The 24,160-nt window shown below is 37.0% G+C and overlaps 1 protein-coding gene across 1 annotated transcript in view; it reads left to right on the top strand.

Moving 5' to 3' along the window:
* PLD5 (phospholipase D family member 5) overlaps positions 1 to 24,160 on the top strand; it is a gene marked incomplete at both ends in the record, with an annotated part of 79,789 nt that overhangs the window by 46,955 nt on the left and 8,674 nt on the right. The window contains 2 exons of the mRNA XM_081316115.1: positions 7,402 to 7,570; positions 11,658 to 11,772. Coding sequence (XP_081172241.1) covers positions 7,402 to 7,570; positions 11,658 to 11,772 — 284 coding nt within the window. The remainder of the gene's footprint in view (positions 1 to 7,401; positions 7,571 to 11,657; positions 11,773 to 24,160) is intronic.

Genomic DNA, 24,160 nt, shown 5'->3' with positions numbered 1-24,160 from the left:
TAAGGAGAAACTTCCTGACAGTTAGAAGAATTAACCAGTGGAACAACCTGCCTCCAGAAGTGGTGAATGCTCCAACACTGGAGGTTTTTAAGAGGAGACTGGCCAGCCATTTGCCTGAAATGGTATAGGGTTTTCTGCCTGACCAGGGGGTTGGACTAGATAACCTCCAAGTTCCCTTCCAACTTCTTCTTCTTCTTCTTCTTCTTCTTCTTCTTCTTCTTCTTCTTCTTCTTCTTCTTCTTCTTCTTCTTCTTCTTCTTATTATTATTATTATTATTATTATTATTATTATTATTATTATTATTATTATTATTATTATTATTATTATTAACATATTTTTTCATATCGAAAGTGTTATGTTATGTTACGCTATGCTATGCTATGTTATATTCAAATAATTCTTGAAAATAACTGATTCCATGTTTCCAGAAGGGAGAAAGCCTTCATAAAAGTAATATGAAATTTGGCATTTGTGTTACAAAAATACCCACTGTAATACAATACAGTATATGTATTCCCAAGCACATTTTATAAATTGCAGTTTTCCCCTTTTATCTTCGCTTATTCTACTTTGTAGTCCTCTGTCTTGCTGTATGTTTGGAATTTTAACTGTCTTTGGGCTGTTTATTTTATGGTTTGTTGGACTGATGCACCTTCACATGTTAGGTAACAAAGGAGGTGAGTAACCATAGATACCCATGACATTTTTGGCATTAGGAAACAATAAACAGGTTAACCACATGGCTTATACAGATTTGTTTTCTTTAAATGGTATTCATCAACAGTCTCCATGGCTCATTACCTTTCTATTATTCAAAGAGAAATACGTTTTTGTGTATATTGACAATAGACTTTTCTTTTCATTCACATTTGCATTTTTGTATTTCAGTAATACGTGATAAAATGTGTTAGCGTTCCTTGTCTTGTTCTTATATTTGGTAAGAATTCAGAATGTTTAAAATCTTTTCTCAATTAGTGTATATTCTCAGTGCTCTCAAGTAACTTCTGAATACCTACACAGATATCCATCCATTCATCCACCTATATTTCTACCTTCTCACTCACTTATTTGAAGGTGAATGAACGTTTATTGTCAAAGTACAACCATGTATACATTGAGATTGGCTGAGATCTCACACTCAGCAATTCACTGATAACAAATGAACTACCCCACTGCAAAGACTCTTCTCAGTGCAACCCTCCCCTCCCCTGTCTTAGAAGCAACAGCAATAAACTCCACCTCATTTTCCCAAGCCAGGAGATACAGTAAGCTGTGCAAAATTCTGCCATTATCAACTGGATGAGTAGCTAATGACCAGCATTTTGAACAATGGTTGGTTTTTTTTTTATAAATTTCAGCAATGGGCTTCAGGACCATAAAGGCTTCTGAAAATTTTCCTCCTTGAGTTGCCATTTGCACAGGTCCTAATATCACTTAATTTTATCATGGGTATCAAGTGCAGCCATAGTTATATGTTCAACTCCTCCCCTCAGGACGCCGCTGTAGGGCATTGCATGCCAAAGCAACTAGACACAGGGGCAGTTTTTTCCCTTGTGCCATCAATAGGGGATCAGCCTATTTTCCAAAACACCTGAAGGCCAGACAAGGAATACCAGATGAAAACTGATCAAGGAGAGATTCAGCCTAGAAATAACAAGTTTTCTAACAGTGAGAACAATCAACCAATGGAACAGATTGCCTTCAGAAGTTGTGGGAGCTTCATCACTGGAAGCTTTCAAGAAAAGACTGGACTGCCATCTGGACTGCTTGGGCATGGGGATTGGACTGGATGACCTACAAGGTCCCTTCCAATTTTGCTATTCTATTCTATTCTATTCTATTCTATTCTATTCTATTCTATTCTATTCTATTCTATTCTATTCTATTCTATTCTATTCTATTCTATTCTATTCTATTCTATTCTATTCTATTCTATTCTATTCTATTCTATTCTATTCTATTCTACTCTGCTGAACACTAGTCCTCACAGTATTGTCTTACTGTCATCCAAAAGATTCATTCAGTTGAAACTCACTTAAAATGCATAGTATTTTAGGCTGTCTGAGGAAGCTTTGCAAATAGCTGAGGAAAGGAGGGAAGCGAAAGGCAAGGGAGAAAAAGAAAGATACACCCAATTGAATGCAGAATTCCAGAGAATAGCTAGAAGAGATAAGAATGCCTTCTTAAATGAACAATGCAAAGAAATAGAAGAAAACAATAGAATAGGGAGGACCAGAGATCTTTTCAAGAAAATTGGAGAGATGAAGGGAACGTTTAATGCAAAAATGGGCATGATAAAGGACCAAAATGGCAGGGACCTAACAGAGGCAGAAGAGATTAAGAAGAGGTGGCAAAATTACACAGAAGAACTATACAAGAATGAGCTTAACGTCCCAGATAATCACAATGAGGTGGTCACTGACCTTGAGCCAGACATCCTAGAATGTGAAGTGAAGTGGGCCTTAGAAAAGCTGAGCAACAACAAAGCTAGTGGAGGTGACAGTATTCCAGCTGAGCTATTCAAAATCTTAAAAGACAATGCAGTAAAAGTGCTACACTCAATTTGCCAGCAAATTTGGAAAACTCAACAGTGGCCACAGGATTGGAAAAGATCAGTTTACATTCCAATTCCAAAGAAAGGCAATGCCAAAGAATGTTCAAACTATCGCACCATTGCACTCATTTCTCATGCTAGCAAAGTCATGCTTAAAATCCTACAAGCTAGACTTCAGCAGTATGTGGATCGAGAACTACCAGAAGTACAGGCAGGATTTCGAAGAGGCAGAGGAACTAGAGATCAAATTGCCAACATACGCTGGATCATGGAGAAAGCTAGAGAGTTCCAGAAAAACATCTACTTCTGCTTCATTGACTATGCTAAAGCCTTTGATTGTGTGGATCATAACAAACTGTGGCAAGTTCTTAAAGAGATGGGAGTACCAGACCATCTTATTTGTCTCTTGAGAAACCTATATGCGGGTCAAGAAGCAACAGTGAGAACTGGACATGGAACCACTGATTGGTTCAAAATTGGGAAAGGAGTCCGGCAAGGCTGTATACTGTCGCCCTGCCTATTTAACTTATATGCAGAGCACATCATGAGAAAGGCAGGGCTAGATGAATCAAAAGTTGGAATTAAGATTGCCGGAAGAAATATCAACAACCTAAGATACGCAGATGATACCACTCTAATGGCAGAAAGTGAAGAAGAACTAAAGAGCCTCTTGTTGCAGGTGAAGAAGGAGAGTGCAAAACTTGGGTTGAAACTTAACATTAAGAAAACCAAGATCATGGCATCTGGCCCTCTCAATTCCTGGCAAATAGATGGGGAAGAAATGGAGGTAGTGACAGATTTTATTTTCCTGGGCTCCAAGATCACTGCAGATGGGGACTGTAGCCAAGAAATTAAAAGACGCTTGCTCCTGGGGAGGAAAGCCATGGCAAATCTAGACAGCACACTAAAAAGCAGAGACATCACCCTGTCAACAAAAGTGCGTATAGTCAAGGCTATGGTCTTCCCAGTTGCAATGTATGGCAGTGAAAGCTGGACCATAAGAAAGGCTGAGCGCCAAAGAATTGAGGCCTTTGAACTATGGTGCTGGAGAAGACTCCTGCGAGTCCCTTGGACCGCAAGGCGATCAAACCGGTCAGTCCTAGAGGAGATCAATCCTGACTGCTCTTTAGAAGGCCAGATCCTGAAGCTAAAACTCAAATACTTTGGCCACCTAATGAGAAGGAAGGACTCACTGGAGAAAAGCCTAATGCTGGGAAAGATCGAGGGCAATAGAAGAAGGGGACGACAGAGAATGAGGTGGCTGGATGGAGTCACTGAAGCAGTAGGCGTGAGCTTAAATGGACTCCAGAAGATGGTAGAGGACAGAAAGGCCTGGAGGAATGTTGTCCATAGGGTCGCGATGGGTCGGACACGACTTCGCAGCTAACAACAACAACAAATAGGTTTGTTCCTCATTCAACACAGGTTTCTAGATCAAGGTGATACTGGCTACAAAACCTATCATGTATTCCATTTTGGGATAAACAATGTGCATAAAAGGGTAAAAAAATACTAAGCTAAAGAAATTAAAGATCTGAGATAAGAAAAAGAAACAGAATAATCTATTTTGCACCAACACATTCGCTATATATCTCATTATACTTCCCTGTCCTTTCAAACTGTCATTGCTTGCAGCATATCTATACCGCAACCACTTCATACATCTTATTTTCTTCATTAACGTCTCACAATTTTCAGTTTTCCCCTTCCCCTCAACCTATTTTGGAGCAGGATTCTCATTCATTCTCTCAATATGACCCAACCACCTCAACGTATTTCTTTTGTATTTCTTAGCTCATATCCATATGCATTTAGTTACTATTCATAGTTTATTCTTTCTCTCGCCCACTGTCCCTCACTTGCTCCTCTTTGTTAATACTTTTTAAGTACATTGAAATTCATTTACATGCTTAGAATACATTTACAGCGAATACAGTACATTTCTTGTTCTACAGTCAGTTTATTTTTATGTTTTTCCTGATATATCCAGCTCTTATTTCTATATAATGTACTGGAAGAAGCATATTGTCATACAGGGCCATTTTTTCTCTTTTTGATAAACAATCATTCATCATAACAGACCACATATTACCTACCACCCCTTTACCAATGTTTGTACTTCTTAAATTTCTCAATAATAATATCTTTAATAATCATTTCACCAAGGTATAAACATTCATCTACTTGCTATAGTTTTCACCATTTATTTATAACTGGTGCTCACTCTGTATTTTCTCTGTCAAGGACCAAGACGTACCTTGATGATATTTTGTCAGTTTCACTATGTTATATATCATTTTAGTGTTTTTGGCAGTAAAGATGCCCTTCACCTGATTGACTTTTTTCTTGCTCATATTTATCTTCCTTGCAATGTGTAGTATATTAAAATCATTAGTCACACTTCTCCTGAGAAGCAATTTGCATTCTTAATCTATTGCCACTTAACCAGACAAAAATTTATTACAACAAAATTTCTTCTGATAGAAAAATATTTTTTGTCTCATAGTGAAAATATAATGCAAAATGTGACTCTGTGTTTTTTGTTTCTATTATTATCTCACTGCTTTTAAAATCTTATTCTGGGAGATGGTCCACCTTGGAAGATAGAGATCAAACAATTGGCCTATCTAACTCAATGCTATGTGCACTGAGTAGCAGAATCTCTAGAAATTATACTTCAATACATTTTAGATTTTATTTTCAACCAGATACTATAATAAAACTTTAACATTTTTTTAAAGTCATTTAAATTTAAAAAATAAAATCAATTTTAAAATGTTTTAATATTAATATACTGTTAACTGGGACTTCATGTCACATTCTTATGTTTAATACCAACACATGTAAATTATTGATGATCTATCAGATGAAAAGTTATATATTAATAAAAAGCAGCAACTTTACAGCTGGATGCCTAGTGGATTCCACAACCAAAGGATAAGAATGATTCAGTTCAAAGAATTATTAAGCTATGAATAAATCCATGGCCAAGAATCTTTACTTCTACGGAAGCACTGAATTTAGTTTTCTTGAGGTTTTGGACAATGATTTAATGAAAGATCACACAAAATGTGTGTTTACATTCCACATAATCACTGATTTTACCAGTAGAATGTGTAGCAAGATTTGTAAAGGTTGGTATCTTGAGATGTTAGAGATCTACACTACCATTTTAAGTTAGGCAGCACTATACTAATTGAAAGACAAATATAGATACTAATATAACTAGCTTACTGTTCTCTATAATCGTAAACATATTTAAAACTGAAAGCAGATAGCATTTGTAATCATGAATGCTAATTTGGGAACAAAATATGGCATAACAAGAAGGAAGGCTAGGATTTTTCAGAGATACAAGTATGTGTGGAGTAATGTACCACAAGTCCCCCTTCCCCAGTATCCAAACTCCAAATCTTCAGTCAAGGCAGTGTAGGAGAAGACCAGGCTGAGACCAAGGGAGGGGTCAAACATGTCATAAGTCATGAATCTCTGCCAGCCCCCAAGAGATCTCTCTCCAGCCTACCTTGAATGCCTTTCTTGTCTCCCGCTCATTTCCCTTGACCACCAGTTGGTCAACATCTATATGAAGCCGTTGGGCGAGATCATTCGTGGTTTTGGGGTGGGGTATCATCAGTACGCTGATGATACCCAACTTTTTCTCTCCACCCCGAACCAACCCAGTGATGCCCTCACCATGATGTCCCATTGCCTGGAGGCGGTCCAGGTCTGGATGGGGAGAAACAGGCTTCGTCTCAATCCTGCCAAGACTGAGTGGCTATGCATACCGGCATCTCGGACTAACCAGTCTATTCCACCTTTAATGATGGGGGGTGAGGTGTTACCCCCCGTTGATAGGGCTCGCAACTTGGATGTCCTCCTGGATTCACGGCTCAGTTTTGATGACCATATAGGAGCCGTGACCGGGGGGGCCTTTGCCCAGGTTTGCCTGGTGCACCAGTTGCGGCCCTACCTGGACGGAGATGCCCTGCGCACAGTCCCTCATGCACTCATGACCTCCTGATTGGACTACTGCAACGCTCTCTACATGGGGCTGCCCTTGGGGACCACCCGGAGGCTTCAGCTGGTGCAGAATGCAGCCGCGCAGGTTGTGATGGGGGTTTCCTGATACTCCCATGTAACACCTCTGCTCTGCGAGCTGCATTGGCTTCCACTTGCCCTCCGGGTGAGATTCAAGGTGCTGGTGATGACCTATAAAGCCCTAAATGGCTTGGGTCCGGGATATCTGAGGGAACACCTGCTGCCAGCATCAAGCTCCCTTCGTCCTGTGCGCTCCCACAGGGAGGATCTTCTCAGGGTACCGCCGGTAAAAGATTGCCAGTGGACAATACCCAGGGGGAGGGCCTTCTCTGTGGGTGCGCCTGCCCTTTGGAATCAGCTGCCTGTAGAGCTTAGGACTGCCCCTGACCTTCGCTCATTCCGCCGGGACCTGAAGACCTGGCTCTTTGAGCTCTCTGGCCTGGTCTGAGAATATTAATTGGGATTTTAATTGTATTTTAACTGGGGTTTTATTTCAAGGTCAATATAATCTTTTTAATTGATTTTAAGTTTTGTAATTTGTTGTATTGTTTTAAAAAAACACCTTGTGAACCGCCCTGAGTCCTATGGGAGAAGGGCGGTATATAAATTGAATGAATAAATAAATAAATAAATAAAAAATCTTTATACTGATTTGAACTGCCTGAATCTGCTGAGTTCCCCAGCGCTTGACAGGAAGAGATAGAAGATTCCACCCTCCCACCTATCATAAAGAAGCCCCCAGGGAACTGATGCATTTCTGAAATGGGAACATTTGAAAACCTGTTTTGTTTTCTTTGTGTCTTCTCAGAGTTGCTCTTGTGGAAAATATTCCTGAAGGCATAAACTATTCAGACAGTGCACCATCCCATTTGTCTCTTTTCCAGGGATGGATGAATTTACTTAATATGGCTAAAGCATCTGTTGACATAGTGTCTTCCCAATGGAACCTCAGTCACAGTCATCCAACTCCATGGCAGGTACATTTTTAAAATTTTTCAAGTCTTATTGTCTGCTTGGTGTACATTTTACAATTCATTCTTGCCTGGGTCTGAATCCTTCAGGTTTTATTTAAATAATTTCTGGTTATTCTCATTGTGAGATTGAAGCAATTGCCTATAGAATAGTCTTTCAGAGTAACTAATAATATTTCATATCATATAAGTTTAATACTGAAAACAGTGATATCAGATTATAAAGAGTTTCCTAACTTGATCGTGGGCTTTTTCATGTTTTATTATAATGATTTTTTCATATGCATTTAGACCCAAAATAAAGTTCTTTTTAAAGGCATCTCTTTCAAAATTACTAAATTAGTTTACATACTCTATCCTGACACTTTCCTGATTCTTGGATTGTAATGATGCCAGTTGGGATTCTGGGAATTGTTATTTAATGAGGATGAGAAGGTTGCAATAAAGGATAAATAATACCCATTTTCTCAGTAAAATTCCTTTCTGTTTGTTCTTTAGTAATATGTTAGTTTATCACAGCAATTTTAAACTGTCTTATTTTTTCCCTATAGTTAAAACAAAAAAATATTTCTAACATAGGGAAAATGCAAATTTTGTGCTGTTTGTGAAGTCTCATAGTAATGAGAAGGAAATTTTATTGTCTACATTATTTATGTTTATAAAAACATCAATACCATTTATGAAAAATTATATTTTGATGAATTAGTCTCAAGTTAAGGCTATAAGCAATGTAATTAATATTCTTTAAATATAAGACCATAAATTGGGATGTCCCTGCTCCATAATTCAAAATTCCTGTAAATTACAAATGTCTATTTAAAATTGTTCAGGTGTCTATCAGATATTCAGTATGATTGTTTGTTTTAAAATACTGTATTTACAGCCTACCAAATGGACTGAGGAATTTGGAAGGTTCAAATTTTAGACTTTCAAAACACTTTCCAATATAATAAGTGATTTAGAGAGGAGTTGCTAATAATTCTGATTTGAACTGTGAATTGAAAGATGTTTTAATTGAATGTTTGTTTATTCCACACTCTGGCATTTAGCATATTAATATATTTATAAGGAATTAAGATGATCCCAAACATTAATACTACTTTTTGCTCTAATATTCTTTAGAAGGATTTACCTGCAATTTTTAAATGAATATAGTTCCAGTTTGTCAGTTTGTGATATAAACTATCACAAAATCGGCCAAACAGACCTTGAAAAAAAATCAGTTTTTGCAAACTTTTGCTGTTGCAAAAACTGATTTTTTGGTAAAAGAACAACCAAGCCCCTGCTGAAATATTGGCAAGATCAAGTGATAACATTATAGCTATGCATATAATGGTTTTTAAGAAAGATCATTTAGATTCCATTTAAATAGTTATCAATTCATACCCCAGGGTGAAAGGTGGACATCTAGAAAGCTAAGTCTTCTTTGTACAGAAATTGCAATTTAAATAGAAAAGAAATCTCAGTATCTATCCATCCCAGACTAAGGGATCTCTCTTTGTATCTGTGTATAAATCTAGAATTATATTCATTTAATAGCAATTACCGGTATTCTTCCCCATAAGTGTATGGGAATTTCAGTCGTCTATTTATATCAGCAACTCAGTTAACAACTGTCTTCCTTAGCAATGGAAATTTGGGGCTATTGTGGTCATAAGACAAGGACCACAAGCTTGTTCCACTTGTGTGTGTTGCATTGTATATTATGGCTGTGTCTAGAATTACAGACAGTGTTTCTCTAGAGTCAGATGGCTTCCAAACACAATGTCACTATGTTTTGTTGGGAAAAAGCCTCTTCACCAAGGCCTTAAGAACTTATAGGCATGCTCAAAAAAATGTAATTGTATCATATCAAAGCTTTTTCTGGATTCATTTGAGGGATCACTACCAAATTCAAGTTTCTGTCAATGCATTTTCTAAAATGCTGATTAGCAGATTAATGTAATCAGAAGCTTGCAATGTTATCCTACTTTGAATTTTTTTTTAAAAGTCAGAGTACATAAGATGAATTTTAGAAGTAATGTAGTTTGCGATCTCCATGCCAAAGATACTGTCAAAATTTAGCATGTAATTGCTTTTCAAAATTGCTCACTGATTTTTCTGATAGTGTAAAGGCTTCCAATCATTTTAACTTTTTGGCTTCAAATTAGACAAAATTAGACAGAGTTCTTATTGAAGGGGAATGTAAGATATCATTCTGCTTGTTGTTATCTTCCTGACTTTGTAAGCTTCAAATCCTTTTTCCAGACAATAGTTTTAAAGTCTTATAGAAGCACTACCACATAACAGTATATTTTACACACATAGATACAATGACATTGATGTTTCTTTTAAAAAAATGTTTATTAAGAATTATTTCATAGATTAAACATGAAATAGTATAAAGATTAAAGAACACAAAAAATGAGGTGAAGTGAAAAAGTAAGAAAAGTGTGAAAGGAAATATAGACAGAAGAAAAAAAGAAAAGGAAATATGTATGAACTTTCTTAAAGCGGTTGTAACAAATTTATCCTTTTTTCCTTCCTGATTAAAATTACATCATCATTCTTTTCTTCCCATAATCAACCTTTTTAATAAGCAAATCCATAAACAATCAATTCATTTTTCTCATTTTCAGCAAAAATCCATAAAAGGTTTCCAGTGTTTAATAAAGATATAATTATCATATCCCTAATTCAGTCAATTTTGCCATTTACACATGTTCCATCATCATTACAATCCATTCTTCCATTGTGGAGATTTCAGTACTTTTCCAGTGTTCTGCATACAGTAGTTTTATTGTAATTACCATATACTAAACCAGTCTTCCATAAGTCTTTTCTAATTGGTTATCCATAAATCCCAGTATAAATTATTCTGATTTCATTTGAATGTGAGTCTTTAGAATTCATTGCATCATTATATTTATTTGTATCCAAAAAAATTTGTTTTTCACAAATCTACCATGCATGTTAAAATGATCCTTCATATTTTCCACATTTCCAATGGTGATTAAAAGTATCTTTATACATCTTAACTTATTTCTCTGGTGTCATACACCTACAGTACATCATTTAGTAAAAATTCCCTCTTAAATTGTAACACAATATGACTTACAGTCCTTTTAACTATTTTTTCTCCCAGTTGATCCATCTCTATATATTATAACCAAAATTCTTAGCTCATTTTACCATGCACTGGGGAGCATAGTGGCTCACATGGTTAGGATGATGATCTGACAACTGTCAGGCTTGTGTTTGAGACCCGGTTGCTGTCATGTGGCGGGGTGAGTTCCTATCACTCCCTCCAGCTCCTGCTGACTCAACAGTTTGAAAGTGGACTGTAGTAGATAGATGGGTAATACTTCAGAGAGCAACCTAATAGGAATATGAATGGACCCCATTTGGGCATCCCCTGGGGAATGGTGATGTCACTGGTTGATCCTTTCACCATAGAAGCCCTTTGATGCTTCTGATACAGAAATATAGCATCATGCTCTGTTTAACTTTCTCTTCTTCCATTTCAAATCTCGGCAAAAGTTTATACATTCCATTTCATTTGTACACAATTCAGTTTCAGAGTCCATTTTATCTTTTTTCAATTCCCAATTACCTTTTTATCTATCTTAAATCTCTTTTTAAATGTGCATATCAAAACCATTCAAAAATAAATTCCTCTGTAGTCCACTGTTCTTCTGACTTCATTTTAAGCTTTCCAGGTTCCACAAACCCACTGATTTTATATATAATGTAATCTCTGCTGATCACACTGGTCCCTTCCTTTCAATGCTGCCATCTCGAGGGACTTAGGAAGTGTGCCTTTTGTATGGCAACCTCTGTCCTATAGAGACTCTTCCCCCTGAGGTCTAGAAGGTCCCCACCTCCTTAATCTTCTGAAAAGCACTTAAGACCTAGGTTTACCACCAACTGCTGAGGTTGGCATGGAATGAACTTCTTGTGGGATACATGGGAAGGTTTAATTGTAGCATCTAGCCTTTTCTGTTTTAATTCCATTTTTATACATTGTTTTATTTTGGGGTTGTAAACTGTCCAAATTTTGGTTTAAAATGGGTGACCATTTACATAAGTAAATAAATGAATCTTTTCCTTATAGGGGCAACAAATTTTTGAAAAATTGGAAGAATTATTGTCCCAAAATATTGAAATAAAATTAGTGAGTGATATTCTTCACAAGAAGTCCAAATTATTAATTGACTTGGAAAAAAAGGGTAAGGGCATGAACTTTATTTTGTCTTATTATAGAGATAAAGCTATATTGTTTACATCACACATATGGGTTGTGATATGGTATGCAAAACCATTGCTGGGTTATATCTTATAAAGTCAAGCATTTTTAATTTTCATTGAGTTTTATGAGAAATGATTGAACACGATTAAATATTTTGTATTGCATAAATAGTTTCGGTTGATCAAATTATGCCAATTCATATTAAAAACAGAAAGCACCGTTGCTGAATATATAAATATTCAAAATAATGCGGATAGTAAACAAAGAACAAACCTATAAATGCACCCAATTTTTCCCCACAATACAAGTTCCTTCATTGGGCATCAGGTATATGATAGTTATGTACTTTTATGGTGACAGAGTGAAATGTGTCTCTTCCTGCTACTTATTTTTGAATCGTGATGATTTTAAAACAGAGCACAATCAAGTCAGAATGGACATATACTTTATAAACCTTATACTTTAATATGGTACACTGTGAGAGGAGACATTCATAATATAATTTTGTATTAATAAGTTTTAAATAAATAATTGAAATTAAGTTCTCTGCATATTGGAAAATAAAAATCTGTTAGTATGATAAGAGAACCTGAACATTTTTCTGTCCCTGAGATACAGCAAATAATAATATATTAGTCATACAAAATGTATAAATGTAACTGTTCATTACAGAATCCAAATATAGATTTTAATTCATTATATGGATTTCAGATTCGTTTGCCAATTTGATACATATGATGATGTCCGTTCAGCTTTATTGAAATATTTGTTCTATGGACTGCTGTGTTTATCTGTCAGATAATAAAATTTCATGTTGTAATTGACGGACAATGAAGTAAAATTGGATAATCACCATTTACAATACAATTTATTAATTATTTTATTGGTAAAGTATACATTACTGAACACCTAGAATTTTGTAGTGTTTAACAAACCAGTTTTTTCTGAAATAAAAACATTTTGAGCCAAACAAATCAAGGCTATACATTTATTTTGTTTAAAGAAAAAGTATTTCATTTGTCTGCATTATTATTAAATTTAGAAATTCCACAAAAATCTTGATAGGTAAAATTGTTCCTGGCACTATAAGCATTTATATTTAAGAGCATTTGCAGGATTGTAGCATATGACAAAGTATTAAGAAGTTAGCCAAATGTTGTGTTTTTTAAATTACATGCAAATCTAGTGCTTCTTACATTCTCAGCGTGCAGACTGTCTGCTTGTAGTGGCAATTAATTAAAAATAAATGGTCTTGTATTGCTGGTATGATTTCATATACTACAACTAAATTATATAATTATATAACTAAATAAATAGTTTAAAAAATCAAAAATCAAACCCCTAATTTTTCCTTTGTCCCAAGTATTCCCCCCCCCAATATTTTACAAGTTATTTTACAATTGCTATTTTAACAAATATAATTACTTAAAAATGCAAGGCTAGCAAGGAGGACATTGTTGGAATTTGCCTAAATTGTAATCTGTTTTATGGAGAAGCTAAGAATGTTAATGTTTATTAATGTGAAAAATAATGTGTAAGCAGTTTAAACGTTCCATAATATTCAATCAGGTGTAGATTTCTCCTTCTAATAAGCTATCTCAGTTCTTCATACTACATTTATAGAAACGCAGAAATACCGCAGTTATCTCTCTATATCTTTGTTACTATTTTAATAGGGTTTTATGCTTTTATGTAACTCATAATTTACTCTCATCATTTACTGTGTCCATGTCAGGCACTAAAAGGGTCTACTGTGTTACCTAGTGAAGATACACATTCATCAACATTCAACTCACCAATACTTTAAACCATTATCGTGTCAACATTCAATTATTCAAGATGCTCTATGGGAATGTAAGCTAATTTTTGTACAAAGTTTCATTAACCAAATATTACAGGGAGAGAAACAAGTTCAGGGCTTTTATTATTAGCAAATATTCTGAAACCTAAGGTTAGATGCACTGCATCTATTTGGGAGGGGGAAGTAAACATTTTTTTTAAAAAAAAAGAAAGAAGAAAAGAAAAAACTCCCATTCTAGAACTTCTTTGTAATTCACATCAAAATCAGGCTCATTTTCTCATTCACTTTGCAGGGAGGTGTGAAACCAGATGCTGTGATGAGATGGCCAACAGAATGGTGGTAAGTTATCGTAGAATGAGAAAATAATGTGAAAATTTAGTCATGCATAAATAAAAGAAAAAGAAATTTGGAAAAGAAAAATGGGAAAAAATCTCCCTTAAATTCCCATGGAGCTTCTATATTTGAATGTTGACGCTTGTGGGTTCAGTGTGATCCAGTGAATTCTACTTATAGTTGGATGTAAACTTTAATTTTACTCCCAGGTCTTTCATAGACTTGTTAGCTGACCTGGAACCGTTAAGTCCTATTCAAATGAACAAGCAGCATGAAACCTACCTGAAACTACATTATAGTAAGTGGGCTTTTCATGCATACAGTCATTTTATTACATGCTGCTACTGTACAAAAGTTTTCTCTACCGTTTTACCAAGTGCCAGTAAGAGTATTTCAAATATGCAGACCCACGTTATGAGTTTTTGAGCACAAATGTAAGGCATATAGAAGGTAGGCCCTCCAGATTTTATTTCAAGCTATCTTTATCTTGCTGTTCAGTTATATCTGAAATGGGGAGAAAGAGAAATTCCAAATTATTTAGCAAGCCTATTCAAATATATCATGCAGCACCATACACCTAGAACATTTATAGGATACTCTGTTAAATGTGTCATAAAATTGGGAAGCTGTGCTATCTATTGGGCAAGAGGTTTGCAGACCAGACTTCCACTTTTTAGGAAGTAATTCAGAAACACATTTAATGTGAGAAGGAACACTGTTAAAGAAAACGAATGATAAAAGCGAATAAAAGCAGTAAATGATGGAAGTAAACTTCCTCTCGATTAAATGGAATGCTTCAGCATAGAACAAGAAGTAATGTGTGGGATAATACCTATGTGTGATTTAGGCATTTATGGACAAATACATAATGGAATAATTGTGGTGACATTACAGGCATGTTAGTTGGGAATGTGAATGTCTGTGTAGAATGCTTTTGTATGCAAAGGATGCCCAAACAAATTGCAGCAGATTTAAGATAGATTATATGAGACCATGAAGAGTATGGCCCAGAGATTAATGCTTCAGATAATCAATTGTATTTGACAGGAAAATGGAGTCACTCACTGTATATGTTATGTATAAATGTGAAGAGTTAAAGCAAGTAGATGAATTTCTGTTCTTTAGGACAGTGTTTATTCAAGACTAGAAGATGAATACACAAGGTTTTAAGACATAGTAGCGAATATCTGTAGTTTGGTTGTAGGATGAGGGTGAAGGTTGGTTCTCTGAGCTTGTGGGTTGGTTTCCAAATGTTTTGTTACCAGGCTAGGTAACATCTTCAGCGGTATTTAGTGGTTGTCTGTGTCAGTGTTCTATCTTCAGCGGTATTTAGTGGTTGTCTGTGTCAGTGTTCTATATTTTAAGAAATGCAGATGCTGGTAGAAAACAGGGCATAAGCTGCCTGTCGTAAGGTATCTGTATCAAGATGTAGTGAATTATGATGTAAACTAGATTTTTAATACTTCTTGTACATTTAATGTGTCATGCCTTAATTCTTGTGGCTTCCTAATTCTTGCTCCATTTCTGCACTGTGAAAATTCTGCTTATTGTTAAGTGGCACAGAATGATGTATGTATGTTAATCAGAGGTAAGTGATCACCATAAAGGATGAAGGGAAAACAAAAAAATAAAAATCTACCATGCAAATTTTAGGTCTAAACTGGGAAGTATATTATATATGTGAGAGATAAAGATATATTATGCAGCTTTATTTCTCAGTAGGATGTGCCATATTTATCTTTGAGCATAAGGTAAAGGTAAAGTTTACCCCGCACATGCGTGCTAGTCGTTTCCGACTCTAGGGGCTGGTGCTCATCTCCATTTCAAAGCCGAAGAGCCAGCACTTGTCCGAGGACGTCTACGTGGTCATGTGGCCAGCATGACTAGACGCCAAAGGCGCACGGAACGCTGTTACCTTCCCACCGTAGTGGTCCCTATTTTTCTACTTGCATTTTTACGTGCTTTCGAACTGCTAGGTTGGCAGAAGCTGGGATGAGTAACAGGCGCTCACTCTGTTACGCGGCACTCAGTATTCGACCCGCCAAACTGCCGACCTTCTGATCGACAAGCTCAGCGTCCTAACCCACTGAGCCACCGTCTTTGCATAAACACTTGCAAAATGCTTATTGCCTATGTGATGATAATATAAAGCACAAACTATACTTAGAATAATGAGGCAGATAAAGGAAACTTGGTACACAAGAAAGAATATAGAAAACATTAATTTTCCTATGATTGGAGAGATATACTGTACTATGATGCTGGAAAGTAGGTTAATATTAGAAAATGTAACTTGCAAATACTCAAATATATGAACAATGTAAATTAATCTATGCGAATAGTTGAGGAGAAATACAGAATCTATTTAAAAAAAATGTATTTCACTATGCAGCAATTAAATAAATCCAAACCATTGGAATATTTTCTTCAACCATGGAACCTAATAATTTATGTGCTTACTGTATACCCATCCCTAATAGCAATTATTATGAAGAGATAACCAATTAAGGCAGGAAATAGTAATTCCTCTTCAAAACTAAGCAGTCCCAGAAAGTGAAGACTATTGTGAAATGACAACAAACCCACCATCTTGTTACACCATGTGAGCTAATTGCACAAAGCGCCAGCCCCGCAAGTCTATCATTTGTTGTTGTTGTTAGCTGCGAAGTCGTGTCCGACCCATCGCGACCCTATGGACAACATTCCTCCAGGCCTTCCTGTCCTCTACCATCTTCTGGAGTCCATTTAAGCTCACGCCTACTGCTTCAGTGACTCCATCCAGCCACCTCATTCTCTGTCGTCCCCTTCTTCTATTGCCCTCGATCTTTCCCAGCATTAGGCTCTTCTCCAGTGAGTCCTTCCTTCTCATTAGGTGGCCAAAGTACTTGAGTTTTAGCTTCAGGATCTGGCCTTCTAAAGAGCAGTCAGGATTGATCTCCTCTAGGACTGACCGGTTTGATCGCCTTGCGGTCCAAGGGACTCGCAGGAGTCTTCTCCAGCACCACAGTTCAAAGGCCTCAATTCTTTGGCGCTCAGCCTTTCTTATGGTCCAACTTTCACTGCCATACGTTGCAACTGGGAAGACCATAGCCTTGACTATACGCACTTTTGTTGACAGGGTGATGTCTCTGCTTTTTAGTGTGCTGTCTAGATTTGCCATGGCTTTCCTCCCCAGGAGCAAGCGTCTTTTAATTTCTTGGCTACAGTCCCCATCTGCAGTGATCTTGGAGCCCAGGAAAATAAAATCTGTCACTACCTCCATTTCTTCCCCATCTATTTGCCAGGAATTGAGAGGGCCAGATGCCATGATCTTGGTTTTCTTAATGTTAAGTTTCAACCCAAGTTTTGCACTCTCCTTCTTCACCTGCAACAAGAGGCTCTTTAGTTCTTCTTCACTTTCTGCCATTAGAGTGGTATCATCTGCGTATCTTAGGTTGTTGATATTTCTTCCGGCAATCTTAATTCCAACTTTTGATTCATCTAGCCCTGCCTTTCTCATGATGTGCTCTGCATATAAGTTAAATAGGCAGGGCGACAGTATACAGCCTTGCCGGACTCCTTTCCCAATTTTGAACCAATCAGTGGTTCCGTGTCCAGTTCTCACTGTTGCTTCTTGACCCGCATATAGGTTTCTCAAGAGACAAATAAGATGGTCTGGTACTCCCATCTCTTTAAGAACTTGCCACAGTTTGTTATGATCCACACAATCAAAGGCTTTAGCATAGTCAATGAAGCAGAAGTAGATGTTTTTCTGGAACTCCCTAGCTTTCTCCATGATCCAGCGTATGTTGGCAATTTGATCTCTAGTTCCTCTGCCTCTTCGAAATCCTGCCTGCACTTCTGGTAGTTCTCGATCCACATACTGCTGAAGTCTAGCTTGTAGGATTTTAAGCATGACTTTACTAGCATGAGAAATGAGTGCAATGGTGCGATAGTTTGAACATTCTTTGGCACTGCCTTTCTTTGGAATTGGAATGTAAACTGATCTTTTCCAATCCTGTGGCCATTGTTGAGTTTTCCAAATTTGCTGGCAAATTGAGTGTAGCACTTTTACTGCATTGTCTTTTAAGATTTTGAATAGCTCAGCTGGAATACTGTCACTTCCACTAGCTTTGTTGTTGCTCAGCTTTTCTAAGGCCCACTTCACTTCACATTCTAGGATGTCTGGCTCGAGGTCAGTGATCACCTCATTGTGATTATCAGGGACGTTAAGCTCATTCTTGTATAGTTCTTCTGTGTAATTTTGCCACCTCTTCTTAATCTCTTCTGCCTCTGTTAGGTCCCTGCCATTTTGGTCCTTTATCATGCCCATTTTTGCATTAAACGTTCCCTTCATTTCTCCAATTTTCTTGAAAAGATCTCTGGTCCTCCCTATTCTATTATTTTCTTCTATTTCTTTGCACTGTTCATTTAAGAAGGCATTCTTATCTCTTCTAGCTATTCTCTGGAATTCTGCATTCAATTGGGTGTATCTTTCTTTTTCTCCCTTGCCTTTCGCTTCCCTCCTTTCCTCAGCTATTTGCAAAGCTTCCTCAGACAGCCATTTTGCTTTCTTGCATTTCTTTTTCTTTGGGATGGTTTTGGTTGCTACCTGTTGTACAATGTCGCGAACCTCTGTCCATAGTTCTTCAGGCACTCTGTCTATCAGATCTAATTCCTTAAATCTATTTGTCACCTCTACTGTATATTCAACAGGGATATGATTTAATTCATACCTGACTGGCCTAGTGCTTTTCCCTACTTTCTTCAGTTTAAGCCTAAACTTTGCAAGGAGAAGCTCATGGTCTGAGCCACAGTCAGCTCCTGGTCTTGTTTTTACTGACTGTATAGAGCTTCTCCATCTTTGGCTGCAGAGCATATAGTCAATCTGATTTCTGTGTTGACCATCTGGTGATGTCCATGTGTAGAGCCGTCTCTTGGGTTGTTGGAAAAGAGTGTTTGCTATGACCATTGTATTCTCTTGACAGAATTCTATCAGCCTGTGCCCTGCTTCATTTTGCACTCCAAGGCCAAACTTGCCTGTTATTCCAGTTATCTTTTGGCTTCCTACTTTAGCATTCCAATCCCCCATGATGATAAGAACATCATTTTTTGGTGTTAGTTCTATAAGGTGCTGTAGTGCTTCATAGAACTGGTCAATTTCATCCTCTTCAGCACTGGTGGTTGGGGCATAGACCTGGACTACTGTGATATTGAATGGTTTGCCTTGGATTCGAACTGAGATCATTCTGTCATTTTGAGGATTGTATCCCAGTATTGCTTTTCCTACTCTTTTATTGACTATGAAGGCTACTCCATTTCTTCTGAAGGATTCTTGCCCACAGTAGTATACCTGATGGTCATCTGAATTAAATTCACCCATTCCTGTCCATTTTAGTTCGCTGATACCTAAGATGTCAATGTTCAGTCTTGTCATCTCTTGTTTGACCACGTCCAGTTTTCCTTGATTCATGGATCTTACATTCCAGGTTCCTATGGAGAAAAAATCTTTACAGCATCGGACTTTCCTTTCACCACCAGACATATCCACAGCTGAGCGTCCTTTCGGCTTTGGCCCAGTCGCTTCATTCTTTCTGGCGCTACTAGTACTAGCCCTCTGCTCTTCCCCAGTAGCATATTGGACACCTTCCGACCTGAGGGGCTCATCTTCCAGCGTCATATCGTTTTGCCTTTTGGTACTGTCCATGGGGTTTTCATGGCAAAGATACTGGAGTGGGTTGCCATTTCCTTCTCCAGTGGATCACGTTTTGTCAGAACTCTCTGCTATGACCTGTCCGTCTTGGGTGGCCCTGCACGGCATAGCTCATAGCTTCATTGAATTACGCAAGCCCCTTCGCCACGACAAGGCAGTAATCCATGAAGGGGAAGTCTATCATACATAGAGTTATTTCCCATTCAGGAGCCTGACAGCCCATGGATAGAAACTGTAATTCAGCCTGTTGGTGCGGCTGGCTATACTTCTATATCTCCTAGCCAATGGTAGGAGAGTAAAGAGGTACCAACCAGGGTGTGAGTCGTTCCTGAGAATTTTCCTCACTCTTCCAAGGCAACGGGCCCTGGCGATGTCGTCCAGTGGTATCAGGGGACAGCCCATGATGTTTTGTGCTGTGCTCATCACCCTCTGTAGTATCTTTCTATCCATGGCTGTCAAGCCAGCATACCAAACCACAATACAGTGTGAGAGGATGCTTTCTATAGTAGACCGGTAAAAGAAGGTCATCAGTCATTGTTCTACCCTGTTCTTCCTGTTCAGTTCATCAGGTGAAGGCCTCTTTCCTATAAGTATTAACACTACTACATACTGACATTTGGGAAGAGGAAAAATGGCATGAATGCACCTTCCATATTGACTTTATAGAATTATAATGTCTTAAGAAGGCTTATTTCTCAGTTTAATGTTAAATTGGATGAGGACTAGTTAAGGTGAGTGGATTGCAAAACAAGCGGACTTTGCAACTAAGTGATGTAAATGCTGAGAAAAACAGCAACAACCATATGTTTATACACACACACAAATGGCCTTTACATATAAGAATATATGAAATAGTACAAAAGAGAAAACTCTGGAGTTGTATTTGTGTGTTGGGTTAAATAATTACACCTATTTGACTTGGCCATTGGACTACAAACAGAATCAATGAAAAACAGAAAAAATACTGAATATGTACTTTATAATAATGTATATGTTATTATAAAAAGTGATCTCCTGAAACATGCATTATATTTCAAAAAGAAAAGAACAGTGATTGTGTTAAATAATAAAGATACTGAAGGTAAATCTGAAATGGTATAGGGTTTCCTGCCTGAGTAAGGGGTTGGACTAGAAGACCTTTAGGATTCTGTTCAGTTCTGAAAATGTGGCATTTTGTGTTTGCATGTGTGCAAAAAAGAAAAAAAAGTTAGAGGGAGAAAGAATTATTCATGGTTATTATTAAATGAGAAAGCAGTGACGAGAGACAGACAAGGAAGGAAATACTCTGATTTTCTTTAAATAGAATGTAACTCTTACTAGAAATTAAACTATTTTAAATATCATAGCCTTGGATAAAATAAAAATAATTTTCAGTTTAAAAATTGGATGAGCAATAAAGTAGCTTTATGTTGTTAATATGAGCATTCTTCTATATTTATACTTAACCTATTTGAGTGCAAAGATTTTGCATTAATGGAATCTCTGGACCATCTCCAGGCCTTTGACAAAAATGCTAAAAGGGTAGCTTAAAATCTCTGGAGATATGATCTTTTGCCTCTGAGCCAGTGGAGCATATCCAGTATAAAGAAGCTCTTCTGAATGCAGTTAATCTCTTTTTAAAATAATTTGTCTCCTAAAGACAGTTAAAAAAGAATGAATTCTTTTTCTCTGAGAAATGTCATTTATAGTTAAGACATCTCAGTGTCTTTTTTAGAAAGTTTCTTTGAAATTAATGATACACAACTACCAATTAAATATAATTTGGGATCAAATTATACAAAGTATACAAACTTAACTGCATTAAATTATTTGTCTCTATTGATTTTTTCTTCCTTCTAAAATAATACAAAAGAAAGTAATACTTCTACATCTCACAAAGTTTTCATTCTGATTTAATTTTTAAATGTTCTTTTTATTACAACTAAGGCCAGGTATGAGCTGTCTATGATCTCCAGCCCTATTTTATTTCAGCCCCCAGTGGAAGCAAAATAAATAATCCACTAAACCTTCATAAACCTTAATCCTCTTTAATATTTCAAAATGAACACCAGAAGATCTATCGGCATATCAAAAGGTACAATTATTAATTAGTTGCACACACAAAACAGTTTCACCATCATACTTTATCAGTTTTCTGGAAACCACATTTACAGCATACCTCAGCAGCATCAACCTATATCCTTAATCTCTAGAATTAAAACAATCCCAAGTATGTGTTAGTACATTGCATGTACCTTGTAGTGGGCAGGAAACAGGCAATTATTTTTTGGCTTGCTTGTTGATGTTCTTTAGAGATCCTAGCTAGCACAGATTGGTACTGTATATGCAACAGGAAATGATGCAGGTGGCATGGATAGTAACCAGTCTAGGAATTCTTTATCTTACTAAGAAAGGTTATTATTGGCTGGGAAGAGAGAGTCAATATTTGTGGGTCTATTTGGGGACAATCCTGGCACAGAAGATTCCAACATGGAATGTAGAGTCATGATCAACAAAGAAATGAAAAAAGAAAGATACTTTGGATGTCTGAAGGGTAAATAATTGTCTGGCTCTTTTGTGAGTACTTTTTGGATGATGCAAATCTGAAGGAACATACTGAATTATTTCTGCTTGCATGTGCTTTTATTGAAGTCACTGCTGTGAGAAGAGGTGCTGTATAAATCATAAATAATACATACATACATACATACATACATACATGGATGCATACATACATACATACATAAATGTATTTCAGTACAGTGTTGAAGCTCTGATACCCCCTCTCCCAAGTTGAATCTTTCTAGCCTGTACTTCTGGCTGTTTTGCTAAAATAGTATCTTGTTATCTTCTCAGCCAGTTGCTTTACTTTTGAATGCTTTCACAAACAGCTGTTCCTTAGCAGAGAAAGGTGACAGGATGTGATTTTCTGATATTTTTTCCCCTTTTTCTTGTCACCATTTAAGCTTTTTCTGTCCCAAGTTTTGAGATAAATTATATAGGAGTGCTTGCCACGGCAGTGCAATAACTAGTGTTTTTCTCTAGTTTTTCCAAGCCTCCCAAGTCCCATCCTTCATAGATAGCCTCTGTTTCTCCTGATTAAATTGGAGAAGAGGACAGGACTATGTGGGAAGTTAGGTTCCTCCTCCACCTGCACACAAACTTTTTCAGATTAATGTCACCATTGGGTCAAGAGTATCTTCTGTCCTTGCAATCACACGGCATTACCACTAATCGTCAGATAACTGGGCTAATTTGGCTGGACTGCAGCAGCTTCTTTATAGCTGAGCTTCTTAGCATTTTCTTTTTTGGAAGCTACGTATCTGCAAGCCAAAATAGCACAGTTACAATTCTTCTGTCAATTCCACTCGCTGCTGGCCAAAATAACCAGTCAATTTCCTTTAGCATCTTATAGCTGCTCTGCTGGCTTTCTTTCATCTGGAAGATCTGTCTGAATCAACTAAAGCCTTGGTGCTCAGCCCCAGTTCATCTCCCTAGAACTTTTAGTTCTTTCTCTCCCTGGGACTGGGTTACCCTAAATGAGGCTCTCAGACAGCAGTCCATGGATGCAACAAGAACGGGAAAGTAACTGCATTTTGCTGCTCTAATTCTAATACTGTCGTTGATAATAAAGGCAGTGTTTAATCAGATTCACTCTTCATCATCTTCTAGTAGCACTCTAAGTGTGTCAGCCTAGAGCAGGCATGTCAAATTGCCAGCCCGCAGGCCAGATGCGTCACACCAAAACCGCACCCACCCCATTGCCGGCAATGGGGAAAAAGTCCCGATATGTTGCATAACATCACGTGATGTCGCGAGTTTGGCATGCCTGGCCTAGAGGAAGCAGTTGGATAAGGCAAAAAAGAGGTGACACCCTGAGCATTTGTTATGGGTGCATCATGACAGAAATGGGAGTGACATAAATGCTGCACTTGACTTCTGCTTGATTGCTCATGGCCATCAACCTGCAATTACTCCATCTTGACCTGGTAGACATGCCTCTCTCCTTTAGAGGGATTCCAGGAACAATTATATTTCCTGGCAGGTAACATCGCATCATTCCATAATTTAAATAATGCTTTCTTCTATTAGTAAATATATTAAAAGTTCCAATATAGTTGGCACTGACAGTGTTTTGTGCAGTTGCTTATTTTTATGTGCCTTGTGGCATTTTAAAAATATTTGCATATTAGGAATACTTATTTTTGAGTTAAAATTCTCATTGAAAAGCTAGAGGTGTTTTCCTTTTAATGTATAAACAAAAACAAAAACACTATGGGTTTTCATTCATTTCATTCAATTTGGAGAGAACGTAAATCATTTGCACTATATCAGGCTTCAAAAAATATAATCTATCTTGTGCTACATTCTAAAACCTTTGCTATAGCTATTTTTTTCATTCTTTCTTGGTTTGGAATGTAATAACTTTTTTCCATTTAGCCATTTTTTGTCAGTGTCTTCCAAGACTTTACTTAGTGTGCAAGTAGTACAGTGTAGTATAGCAATGATATGATATACTATTCTTTTGGATCAGTGGGGCCCTAGCTTTGCAAAACAAGATAT

The sequence above is a fragment of the Vipera berus genome (genome assembly GCF_964194415.1).
Source record: "Vipera berus genome assembly, chromosome: 1".
NCBI lineage: Eukaryota > Metazoa > Chordata > Lepidosauria > Squamata > Viperidae > Vipera > Vipera berus.
This window is presented reverse-complemented; position numbering and strand designations above follow the sequence as displayed.